Here is a 12,759-nt window from a genome sequence, read left to right on the forward strand (position 1 = left end):
AGGGGAGCGAGGTGCTCTGCCTGCAGGAAAGCAGGACTGTCCCTCTGAAGCCTTTTATTCCCCCCTTCCCCTCTCCATCCCTGTTTCTCTAAGTGCAGTGTACTAATCAGCAGAAAGAATGGGAAGACTTCTGCTCTTCAAGAAACCAACGCTAACTAGGGCGTTAACAGTTCAAGACTGGAGTGGTGGGACTTCCCTGGTGGCGCAGGGGATAGGACTCCGTGCTCCCAGTGCAGGGGGCCGGGTTCGATCCCTGGTCAGGGAACTAGATCCCACATGCGTGCCGCAACGGAGAGTTCACGTGCCCCAACTAAGGAGCCCAGCCGCAACCAAGACCCCGTGCAATCATATAGATGAAAAAAAAAAGACTGGAGTGGCTTTGCTAGCAGGTGTGGGCATGATCAGCATAAAAGTGGTTAATTGTGAAACCCTCCCAGTCCCGGGTGGGGGCAGCGACACCTTAGCGTGCAGGGAAGAGGCCTTCTATCCACCCTCCAGGCCTCTGACGCGGCCCTGAACTTTGGACTGGCTCCCAGGCCCCGCCCACCCTCTGCTGGGCCTCCGCAGCGGGCCCCATGCCCTGGCCCTGCCGGTGGTGGGTCACAGGAGGGACAAGTGTCCACTAGGTCCAGTCCACCCGGCGATAAGGAGCGAACCCGCACACTTCCGCCCCGAGGACACGGAATCTGGTCAGAGGCCGGGCGCGGGCGTGGAGGCCACCGGCAGGGCAGTGGACAGGGCCCTCCACGCTGCGCGCGCACACACCCGGTCTTCTCCGCGCACCTGCACACGCACACGCCTGGCCTCCTCTCCTTCCTGTGCACAAACACATGCACCCGCCCATACACGCCCACGGGCACAAACCCAGCCTGCTTTTCTCTTCCGCGAGTACACATACACGCTGCGCACACACTGGAACCCCACTCCTCCAAGTCCGCACATCTGCACGTGCACACACACACACACTCAACCCCTGTCCTCCGTGTGCGCTTGTATACCTTGCCCCTGGCTGTGCACACACGCACGTGCACACCCATCCCTGGCCCCCGTGTGCATACACACTGACCTGCACACCTTGCCCCTGTTCCCCGTGTGCCTACACATGCATACACACTCCCAGCCCCTGTCCCCCGGGTGCACACACATCCACACACACCAGGCCCTGTCCCCCGAGTGCACACACACGCACTTGCACCCTGGTCCCTGTCCCCCATGTGCGCACACACGCCCGTGCGCCCCCGGCTCCGATCCCCAGTGTGCGCACACGTGCACACATTCCCGGCCCAGTTCCCCGCGCGCGCACCGCCGCGTCCTGGGCCAGGCCCTCCTCTCCATCCCCGGTCGGAGCGCGCACACACGCGGGCACGCGCAGGCGCAGCCCATCCCCTCGGAGCTTGAGCGCGGGCCTCCAGGCGGGAGGGGGAGGGGGCGGGGGAGGGGGAGGGGAGGGGGAGGAGGAGGAGGAGGGGAGGGGGAGGAGGAGGAGGAGGAGGGAGCCGAAGGCGCGAAAAGGCGCGCAGGCGCGCTGCGGGAGCCGGGCCGCCGCCCACGTCACCGCGCCGCGCACGTCACGCCGCCCGACGCTCGCAGGGTGAGCCCCGCGCCCCGGCGCCTCGGCAGGGCAGGGACCCCGGCCGAGCGCCGCCGGGACCGCCGCCCTCCGCCCGCCCGCGTGTGCGCGCCCGGTGTCCGCGCGCCGACCGCCCGCCAGGTGCGGCGGGCCGGGGTCCCGGAGGGGCGCGCGCGCTGAGCGCCCGTGGACCCCGCCGCCCTCCGCCCCCGCGCCGCGTGCGCCGACCCGGTCCCCGCGCGCCGAGGGCCGCCGCGTGGGCGCCCAGGTGACCGGCCCAGCGGGGTCGCGGGCCGGGGTCCCGGGCGGGGCCTGCGGGCGGCCTCCAGGCGGAGCGGCGCGCGCGTCCGCGTCCGCGCCCGGCGGGGGTCGGAGCGGGGCGGGTCCGAGCGCGCGGGGTCTGGGGCGCGGGGTCCGGGTGGCGCCGGGCCCACCTGCCCGCCGACTGCCGGTTCCGGCGCGCGGGGGGCGCTCGCGGGTGGCGGCCGCGGCCTAGTGACAGGCCGGAGGCCGGGACCCCGGAAGCCCACCTGTCAGAGTTACCGGTCGGCCGGTGGTCGCGGGTGGGCCGGGAGCGCCCGTGTGGAGCGCGTGTGCGCGGGGCCGCGGGGCCAGGCTTATCCGTGCTGGGTCTTTGTGCGCGTCGGGGAGGCCGGGCGGGCATCCTGGTGGCGGACGGGCTTCCCTGCCTGGGATGACTTTAAAGTCCCCAGGGTAGGGGGCATTTCTGGGCCGCGCGCGCTCTGGGGATGGGGTGTGAGGGTTTGGAAGGGAAGGCGCCTGGTACCCGGAGGGGCAGTGGGGACGGCGGTGGTGCTGGGGGAACGTTGGTGTTACTTCTTATTTCATCCTTACTCATTCCTCGTTTTCCCTTCTTCTTACCAGAAAAACCATTTTTCTTCTCTGGAGGGTGAACATTTATAGCATCGATTTCACGGAGCTGGTAACATGGCAAAAGATGTAAGTATGTTTGCTTTCTGCTGGACAGACGTTTGCCTAGTGCTGTGTTCTTGGTAGGTTCCCACTTTGTTTCAGAATGACCACACATAAACTACAGGAGAGTTGATTTTCAGGCTTTTAAAGCACATGAAACAAGGTAAAGGTGAAAAGGATGGAAGAAACCCACAGCTTGTGTGGAGCCGTGCGCTGGCCTCTGCCTGGGCTTTGCGGGCCTGAACACCGGGCAGTAAGCTCCGTTATGTGGCTCAGGCGCAGCCCAGTTTCTGGGTCTTTGCCGACGGTTAACTTGTAAATCAATCATGCCTTTGTGGGAGGACACCCTGAGTGCACGAGGGCTGGGCCCGGCCCTGGGCTGTGCCCTGAGCACCTGCTTTGTGTACCACGTGGGAAGTTAGTTCAGCTTCGATCCATAAAGCGCTAAGCACTGGTTTTGGCAACTCTTTTTCTCAGAAAAAGTGAAATTTGGTGATGAACAAAATGTGGTAAAAAATTCTACTTTAGCTTTATATTTGTCATGAAGCTATAGAACATAGTGAGTAATTTTTTTTTCACATTTTGCAAGAAATAGGGTTTTAGGCCCCCAAATATATTTTATGGGCTGTGTAGCCCTGTACTACCCTTGGTAATAGGTAAATTAACTGAAACCCCAGCTCTGTTCTTCAGTGTTTCTCAGAACGTGCTGTTCTGTGAACATTAGGGAAAAGAGGCCGTGGACTTATTCACTCATTAATTGCACGGAAGTACAGCCCGAGACACAGCTGGAGGCATAAAATGTGTCTGTATCTGTGGGACCACATAACAGGTGTGAAGCCCTCCTGCCAGCGTGTGTGGACTCGGGTGCCCCTGTGTGGTGTCTGTGGGTGTGAGTGTATCATCTCTGACGGTTGAAGGCCGTGCCCGCTTCTCTGCTACGTTCGCCCCAGAGACGCGGGCCGGGCAGCAGGCGCGCAGTAAGGGCGCTGCGGTGCCGGGGCTGGTGTTTGGGGGCCGTTTCTTGCCCTCCTGTGTGAACCCCCAGAGGAGAGTCCTCTTTCTCCTCCTGGGCGTCTGGGGAAGTAAAGACGGACGGTCACGGCCCCGGGCCCGGCTGCAGGAGGAGGACTGCTGAGCGGCCTCTTCCGATGGTCCCTTCTGGAGACACAGCCCCGCAAGGCGCGGGCAGCCTGGTGGCTGGGTGGAGTGATGCAGGACCATCCATTGCGACGTGAGTAGGTGACACCAACCATGGAGGTCGGTCCCGTGGTGATACTGGCCTGGGGAGTTGCAGGTGAAGTGGCCTTGCCTGTGCTGAGCTGGGGGCCGTCAGGTGTGCTGGAACCAGGTCTTGCTGGGGTTGGGGGTCGGTGGGCTGGAGGCCACGGCAGGGTCAGGGCTTGGCCCGTGTCCCGCTGCCTGAGTCTCAAGGAGGGTGTGACGTTTCAGCCTGGGAAGCCGACTGTGGCAGCCGCGGTAACTTAAGCAGTGGGGCCTCGGTGTGGTCTCCGGTGTAAGATCGAAGCCCCTTGAGTTGAAGGGGGTGGTGGGCTGGGACTCCAGCTCGGCAGAGCTCTGGGGGCTCCGTGGGGGCCTGTTGGGGCCCAGGGGGGTTGGAGGGGGCTGGGACGGGGCAGCGTGGGCCGTCCCCCTGCAGGTGGGCCGGTCTCCTGGGCACACCTGCAGCTTCTCTCCACCCTGTTGTAGGTGCGTCCGGCCCAGGGTCCTGCCCCGCTGGGCTGAGGGCCCCTGCGCGCTGCCGGCCTCGCTCGGGGTTTGGGGTTTGCCGGAGCCATGATGGTCACCCCGGCGGTGAGGGTGGGGCAGAGGGTGGGGCAGAGTCGGGGAGGAAGCGGCGCGTTTCCCCTGAACCCCGGAGGGTGGGGATGGGGAGGGGGAGGAGGAGGAGGAGGAGGCAGGGTGAGAGCACAGGCCGGTGGTGCCTGAGGCTGAGCTGCCTGCCCGCCGTGGGGCTTCTGTTCCTAGTGCACGGAGAAGTTAAGCCTTTGTGTGTTTTTCTAAAAGGCATCTGGACAGAACACTGTCGTTCCCGCGTTTAACCATTTTCCGGCGATACGTGAAAAGAAGCCTGGTGGCTTGGTGGTTCTCCACCACCGTTCCCTTTGGAAAGTGGGTCTCCGCGCCGTCCTTAACTTCCCTGGCCCCTTCGTTGCTCCCGGGACCCTCGGCCCTCGTGTGCGGGACTCACACCAGAGCTCAGGGACTGTCCTTAATGTGCACGTGGCGGTGTTGCCATGATTTCCTGCGGCGAGGCCCGTGGGTCGGAGGCGCGCAGGTCGAAGGCGGTGGTGACGCTGTCCTCGGCGCCGTCCTGGGGCTGCCTGTTCCCTCCCGCACCGGGACTTGTCACCCTGCTGAGTGAAAATGCAGTTCATTGGTTATTGATTTATGAAGCTGGGTATCTGTGGGTTTTATTTTGTGCCTCCGGTCCCGTGACACACGTCCTGATGGGAGGGTTTCCAGTGCCCAGGATGCTCCTGCGGTGAATGTAGGCGTGGAAGGAAATGTGAAAACTGTCACCGTCAGAGATGTCTCATTGTACTAAAAATTGCAGTTGTGTGAAGTAGAGAGTGGATGGCGTCTGACGTTGTGCGTGTGTGTGTGTGTGTGTTTCCTGAGCATGTGTGTTTCCTGAGCATGTGTGTGTAGGGGGCCGAGTGTGTGCATGGTATGTGTGTGTTTCCTGAGCATGTGCGTGTAGGGGGCCAAGCGTGTGCATGTGTGTGTGTGTGCTGAGCGTGTGCTGAGCGCGTGCTGAGCGTTGCGCGTGCTAAATGTGTGGTGCACGCGTGTCCCTGCCTGGGCTGCCTCCCCTTCTGGTCTGTGGCCCTGATGAGTGTTTTGGTGCCATTGGCCTTTGGAAGACTGTGGGTTTAAGATAAAGGGCCTGTGTAGCAGTTGTAGTTGTTCTAGAACTGGACCGGAGGGGCCGCAGGGAGAGAGCCCGTGACTCAGGACCCCCCCCCCCCCCGCCCCGCCGCTGTTGGAGTGACCCTCGGAAGGAGGACACGGGGCTAACGTCCCCACTGGGAGGACCAGTCCTCATCCAGTGTCACGAAGGTTTGAAAAGAGCAAGCAGGGGGTGGTCGATTTGTGAAATCTCAGGCCTGCTTTTGCGGAGATGTTCCTGGGACCCTCCCCTCCCCTCCCTGCTTCAGGTTGGGACCAGAGGGCAGGTGAGCCGCGCTTCGGCCCCAGCAGTCCCGGGAGGGCCTGTGAGTTGCCGTCAGGGCTCGGGGGCCTCACCGTGGAGCTGCTCTGTGGTCGCACTTTGCGTTCCGTGAGTTTATGGAAGAATCCCTGGATTGTGTTATTGAGGGCAGGAGACCGAAGAAACACGCGTGGAATCTAAACTTGGGAGGGATGCGTAACAAGGCCTGGTTTAATGAGCTTGTCTCAAAACACACGTCCTGAGTGCTGTTTCCCAGGCCTGGGCCTCGGTGATGAGATTCGGGCCGCGGAAGGGGACCTGGGGTGGCGGGGCCGGCCGTGTCGCTCAGGCCGTGAGGTGAGAGCCCGCCGGGCGCTGACGGCGCTTCTCTTCCCGCTTGAGACACAAGCGAGAGAGCTCAGCCCGCTCCGGTGAAAGCGGCGAAGGCAGCTCTGCTGTGCTTGACTCTCGGCGGGCTTTTCCTGTTTCGGAATTACCTTTTTTCCCCACGGAATGAAACTGGAGAAACTCTGAGACCGTGTGATGAGCAGGACGCTATGCCGGGCTCAGCAGTGCCGCCCGGGACCCCGCGGCTGGGTCGCACCTGGTGTAAAATGCCATCTGCCTCCTGGTACAGCCAGGGTGCTTTCTCAGCCCTGCTCCTCGGCGAGCGCGTCATCCCCAGGGTGCGCTGTGGACCAGGAAGCCCTCCTGGGGCTTGGTACCCAGCCTGACGCGCGTCGTGACCCCCCAGGGGACGTTTTCCGCACACAGTCACTTGCTCGAAGCTCTTGTCTTTGGGGTTGAGCGAGTCACGTTTTTCTTCCGCGTAGAGCAGCTGGGGGGCTCTCGCTCGGACGCCAGCCCTGGCCTCTCCTCCTGTGGTTCTGTGCTGTTTGTCGAGGGGGGCTGGGCCTCGGGGGGAGCAGGGATGGGCTGCAGCCCTGGGTCTCTCCTGGCGTGAGGGCCAGACCTCTGCAGTGCGGCGCCGCGTTGGCCCAGGTGGAGGTGGGACTCGCCCCGGCCGCTCTGCTCAGACGGGCACGGCCGGTACGGAGTCTGTCTACACTGCGCGGGCCTGGACGGGAGCCGGCCGGTGGTGGCTCCACGGTCGTGGTGCTGTCTGGGCCCGGAGCAGATGTGCTGCGCGTGATTTCGAGGGTCCAGGATGAAGCTGGACTTCTTTCTCTCAGCCTCTGTTGTTTGAGCTCAGGACTCTGTCCATCAAGGTCCTGTTTTCACAGGATCCAGGTTTTAAGGGGATTCTGGTCTGACAGAGTGAAACCCCTGGGCATCCCTTGGGCCCTGAAACGCAGCACCTCCTGACACCTGTACCCCGGTGTCCCGACAGATGACTTCGTGTCACCGAGGGCCCAAGACAGGGACATGGAGCGCTCGCTGGATGATACCCGGGGTGGGATTCCGCCTGTGGACCAGGCCACCGGCCATGCAGCTCTGCCCTCTGCCTCCCTGTCCAGTCACAGGTGACAGACTTGCCGGCCCCTCCTGGTCCATCCCGCAGAGGACTCGCCACCCCGGGGGTTCTCGGTGGCAGCCGTGAGTTTGTCTTTGCTGGTTGACGTTGCACCAGCAGGCTTTTCTGTCACAAACCTTGGGTTTTCCTTTTAGCAGAAGTTCCACAAGGAACAAGTGTGAATTACTGAAAAAGTTCAAGGAATGTTTCTCGTGATCGTAAACGCAATGTTAGTTGTGCCAGAGTTGGAAAGCTCCAGGAAAACGAAAAGAAGAGAATGAAGCCATCTGCCAGCCGGCATCTGAGAGGGATTGTTGGGGGTTTGTAGTTTATTCCTGTTGGGTCTTCACTGAGTCGTACACAGCAAAGGTGTGTTTTACCCACGTGTGAACGTTCTGTGCGTCCCGCGTCTACCCCGTCCACGTCCGTGTACTGCCGCTGTTTCCCCCAGTCAGCGTTTCTTTTCTCCTGTGTCATCTTTAGCAGCTGTGCGTTTATTTGACATGTTGGGGAATCGTAGGTGGTCAGTTGCTGAAAAAGTGACCTAAAATGGGAAATAATAAAAAATGATACATTCCTAAACTCATCTTGTAAAATTCAAACACATACGCTCGCCCTCCCAGCCCCCTGGCTGTAGAGCGAAGGCCCTTTCTTGGCCAATGGGTCCAGCGATTCACGTTTCTTGCACAAACCATAGCCCATTAAGGCCCAGCTTTGATTTCTGCAGGATGGAGGGAGGACGTAGAGGACGTTTAAAGTCGCTGAATGCGACCTAGATTGTTTGCAGTTTTTTCCACGCGTTTAATAACAAATATAAGCGGCACAAGTGGGCACTTAGAAGCGAACACAGCCGAGTGGTGGCCTGACGCGCGGGTCTTCGGAGGGTCCCGAAGGGGTGGGGCTGGGTTAACTCGGCAGAGCCCCTCTGCTGTGTCCCCCGTGCCCAGGCCCCAGCCGTGGGGATTCTGGTGGCTTCCAGTTCAGTCTTCTCACGTTTGCACAAATCCACAGAGATAACCCAGGACGGGTTCCTGGCAGTGTAATTGCGTGTGGACGCTCACACACGTGTGTGCCGTGCCTGAGGCGTCCTCAGATGACTTCCCAGGGCGGGCGTGCCGGGTCGCATCTACTCCCATCAGGTTGTCGGAGTCCATTTTAACCGCCCGTTTTCAACACCAAGTTTGAGAATTTAAAAACCCACAAACTCGCTCCATTTGATGGGTGAGGTTTTAAATTGCGTTGTTTTAGTTTGCATTTTTTGATTCAGAGGTTGAATATTTTCCTTTTAAAACATCATGTTTCTTTGTGAATTGAACACACCCTGTGCTGCATCCTCCATTCGGGCGTCGATTTCCTGTTGATTTGCATCCACTCCAGAAACTAAGGATGTTCGTGAAAGCTTTGTCGTCATTTCACAGCAAAACGTTAAGATTTGGTTCTTCTGTCGTCAGCACGAGTGGCAAATATACCATCATTTCAGGCTACACAAAGGAGAACACACCAGAGTTCACACCTGGAAGTTTCATGTTAAGAACAGGTAGTTTCCAGGTGTCCGAACGTTCTTCCTTCCCTGTCGTCTGGTGCAGTGTGACCGAGGCCGGCACGGGTCTGTGTTCCTGCCCCTCTGGGGCCATGGTCTCGGCCTCAGCTGTTACACGATGGCTGGTCCTCTGCTTCTTGGTCTTGGTGACTTGAGTACCTGGCGTGGGTCTTATCTTTATGTTGTTTCATTTGCATTTCAGAAAAATCAGGGTTTGAGTGAAAATGTCTTATGCTGAATGGATAGCATCTAGATCTGATCAGAGCTCTGGGGGTGGACACCCACTAGCGCAGCTGAGGGGACCAGGCCACCAGAATCGGGTCGCAGGGGGCCACAGGCTGCCGGAGATCGGGTGCAGGGGCCACAGGCTGCCGGAGATGGGGTGCAGGGGGCCCAGGCCACCAGAATCGGGGTGCAGGGGGGCCACAGGCTGCCGTAGATGGGGTGCAGGGGCCCCAGGCCACCAGAATCGGGTTGCAGGGGCCACAGGCTGCCGGAGATGGGGTGCAGGGGCCCCAGGCCACCAGAATCGGGGTGCAGGGAGGACCCTGCCTCTCCTCCTGTGCCGCCTCCTCCACCTCCTGCCCTGGCTGCAGTGTGGACGTGCCCGTGGGTTGAGGGCAGCAGGGACTTGTTGGGGGGAAGGGCCTGCTGCACTGGGTCGGGGGACGGGGTTCCCCTTGAGGGGCTGTGGCCAGGCACAGTGGGTAGGAGAGCAGATGAGGGGCAAACCCAGCACAGGCCTCGGGGGCTTTGGGGAAGGGGAGAAGCCCGCCCATTGGGTCAGCCTTTCTGGTCGTAAAGAACCTGAAATCATGTTCCCCTGGGGGCGACTTGCAGATGGGCGGGGTCCTAGTCTCCGTCGCCTGGTAGGGGGTGCAGCAGGGCTAGCCCCTGCAGATCTGCCGCAGAAAGGCCAGAAAGCAGGACGTAAGCAGGTATTTAGAAGTTGTCTTGGAGCCATGTCACGTTTTCTTAGGGCAGTCTTGCGTTTGCGCCTGTTGTGGAGTGAATTTGATGTTCTTCTGGCCGTGATGAGTGAGGCTGGTCAGATCATGGGTTAGAGGCCGCGTCCTTCTAGGGCGGGTGAGGCTGGGAGCGGGGCTCCCGGGTCTGACGGGAGACCCAGGACCTGGTGTTGGGGGCTGGGGAGTGGGGCGGCACCTGCTCTCTGGTGGGTGGAAGGTGGTGGTTTAAACGATCTGCGTGGCGCTGGGTGCAGCTTGGGGGCGGAGTGGGGGGAAGCGCTCCTTCACACGTGGGTCTCTGGGGGCGTGGGGGCTCTGATGCCCTACAGGAGGCCCTGGAGCCCTGGCATTTCCGAGCCGGGCGTCAGGGCCCCGAAGGAGGAAGCAGAAGACGCGGGCTGGGCTGTGCCCTGCCTCCCGGTCGTGTGCCCCTCGGGGACAGCGGCCAGCATCCCGGCAGGGGGTCAGGGTCTCACTTGAACTCTGCAGCCTCACCCCGGTTCCTGGCCCCGCCTGCCTCACCTGCGCCCCCCAATCCCTGGAGCCCGCTGGGCCTTGTGAGTGTGACCCCCACTGGTGACGGGCCCTGGGCCTGGCGCGGGAAGTGTTGGTGCTCGCTGGCCGTCTCCTCTCCAGACCTGTGGCCGATGCTGCCCTGTGCCTGAGGCTCAGGCCACTCGCTGTGGCCGTGGCTCTGGCTGCCACCTGGTTTCCTCTCCGTGGATGCCGGGGGTGGGGTTGCGGCCTCAGAGCCGCGGCTTGCAGCCCCAACCTCGTGCTTCCTGGATCTTGGGATCCTGGGGCCTCTGGATCCTCTGTTGAGGAAGCGGCAGTAGCCTTATGTTTCGCCCAGTTACGGAAGTAGAGGGTTTATTTAAAAATCCACGTGGAGTCGGAAAGAAAGTTAAGAGTCATCTGAAATCTCAGTGCAGGGTGGCCTTGCTGTTAGATTTTGGAGATTGTTTTGGGAATAACTTACACGTCCGTTACACGGCTTTGCATAAATGCTCTCGGACGTTCTGTTCCTGCTGTTTTTCTCCGCGGGTTTGTCCCGGACGCTTTCATGTTGGTAAATATGAACGTGGATGATTAGAGGAGGCTTCGTGGGCCACCTCAAATGTGTGCAGGGGTGGAGGGGCCGTGAGCACGGCCCCGCATCCCTGTCGTGTCCCGAGTGACTCGGTTCAGGGCTGTCCCACCGTCCTGCCTCCCCCGGGACTGGTTACACTCCTACTGTCGTGGCATCAAACGTTCCAGGACGTGTCTCTCGAAGGCGAGAACCCTTTACACCTGAAACTTGTATGATGTTGTACGTCAGCTGTACCTCAAAAAATAATGCAAATAAGTAAAGAAGAGAAATACCCCAAACACTGAACGGTGATTCCCGAGTGCCTCCCCGCTGGTCCCGGACCCGGAGGGGCTCTGCCACCGGGACCCCGTGGGGTGTTTCACGTGGACGTGGCCCTGGGTCCTCCCCCGTTCAGGCAGCTTCCCCTGCACCGCCTTGCGAGCGCCAGGGGCCGGTTTCGCCTGTTCTGTGTGTGGCAGGAGCTGGATCTGAGGTCCCAGGCACAGGCTCCCGAGCTGTGCTCTCCTCCTGGAGTCTTTCTTCACGTGATGGACCTCAGCCCTCGCCCTGGCGCTCCGGCCTCCTTGGTTCATAGTGTCTCCGTGGTGGCCCTTCCATGGCAGGTGGCTGCGGTCAGCTCCGTAGCAGGTCACCCAGAGTCTAGGCACCTGGAGAGCAGTGTTGTCACCCGTGGTGTCTGCGGCAGGAGCACGGCACCCAGTGGTGTCCTCGATGGTCCCCGAGGCCCCCGGGGGCTGCTTGTCGCCCTCACATCCTGAGAGCGAGTGAGGGGGCCGAGGAGACGGAGACAGAGACAGAGAGATGGGGAGAGACAGAGACGGGCACAAGACACAGGTGGGAGGGGCGGTGAGCCAGCGGGCAGGCGACTTGGCCCCTGGCGACCTGCCCTGGCCTTTGCAGATTTGGCCGCTAGGTCAGGCCGCACTCGGGGGAGGGGACTGGGCAGGGCACGAAGCCCCGCTGGCGGGGGCCTGGCTCGCTCACAGGGTGCGGGTCCCTCGGCGAGGCGGGCAGTGTTCTTCGGGGTCCGTGCCCTTTTACGTTAGGGCTGCTCCTGTGACCGCTGTGGTGGAAGGACCTAATGTTTCTCTCGCATGCGCGTCAGTGCCGACGTTCCGGACGCTGTGGACTAGGTTTTCTAATGATTTCCACGAGGGCCAGTGATGATGGATTTTGTCTTTTTGTCTTGTCACCGTGACAGCACTGATGCGCTGGGTGTGCCTTGTGGCTTGGGGAGTGCCACAGCCTTTCAGGATGAGTCAGGAGGTGGTTATTGAGGTGAGGAGTGTGCGCCTGCAAACTGGCTCCCTCCGCCCTCCCCCCCCGCCCCGCCCCCAGCCCCCTGCTCACGGCCTCCCCGGTGGGCGGGCCCTGGGGTGTGCGGAATCCTCGCGGTCCAGTGAAGGAGGCCGGGAGGTGATGCGGAGGCAGACTGGCGGGGGGGGGGGGGGGGAGATGCCGCAGGGCTCGGCCAGGTCACGCCTCCTGGGGGCATGTGACGAGCGGGGGGCCCACTTGGCATTTCTCAAGCCTGGAGCGTGGTGGTGGCGGCACTAGTAAGGTTTGCTAGTTTAAGTAAAGTAGTTGTCGTCAACTTTTCAGCTTTCGTTCTTAATGGGGTCAGCTCTTTCTAGTAGCATTACATGTTTTGGGGACACGTGCTTTACCGTTATTGCTACTGTGAATGGGATAGCTTTACCTACTAAAATTGAGTAACCAACTTTTTCTATTAAATATGAACACAAAAGGCTGAATATGGTTTTTCTAAGAAAAATTAAGGTGAGTTATGGCAAACGAGTGCCTTTGTTGTTGGTTTACATGTAATGCATTTAGCAGCGTGGTATTTCCCTAGAGGAAGCCAGGTTTGCATCTTAAATATCAAGATTTTGTCAGAAACAAAGTCCAGAGCACTTACGTTCCAGTTAACTGCAATTTCAGAAATACCTCTTAAAGGTAGAGCGCCACCTGTGTTTTGATGCTTGTTGTCAAGGCCCTGAGGTCGTAGCCTCTGG

At 60.6% G+C, this 12,759-nt stretch overlaps 1 protein-coding gene across 4 annotated transcripts in view; it reads left to right on the plus strand.

The window, feature by feature from the left end:
• The first annotated feature begins 1,616 nt into the window (after positions 1–1,616).
• Positions 1,617–12,759, plus strand: part of TFDP1 (transcription factor Dp-1) — a 30,358-nt gene continuing 19,215 nt past the window's right edge. For 2 of the 4 annotated variants that reach the window (XM_068526586.1, XM_068526585.1), the window contains exons 1-2: positions 1,618–1,711; positions 2,456–2,530. Coding sequence is in view for 3 of the 4 variants with exons in the window: in XM_068526585.1 (XP_068382686.1) it covers positions 2,519–2,530 (12 nt within the window). In the remaining variant the exon portion in view is untranslated. Of the gene's footprint in view, positions 1,712–2,455; positions 2,531–12,759 lie in introns of all 4 variants that reach the window. The other 2 variants (XM_068526583.1, XM_068526584.1) reach the window with 2 other exon arrangements.

Source organism: Eschrichtius robustus, chromosome 18 (genome assembly GCF_028021215.1).
Source record: "Eschrichtius robustus isolate mEscRob2 chromosome 18, mEscRob2.pri, whole genome shotgun sequence".
Lineage (NCBI taxonomy): Eukaryota > Metazoa > Chordata > Mammalia > Artiodactyla > Eschrichtiidae > Eschrichtius > Eschrichtius robustus.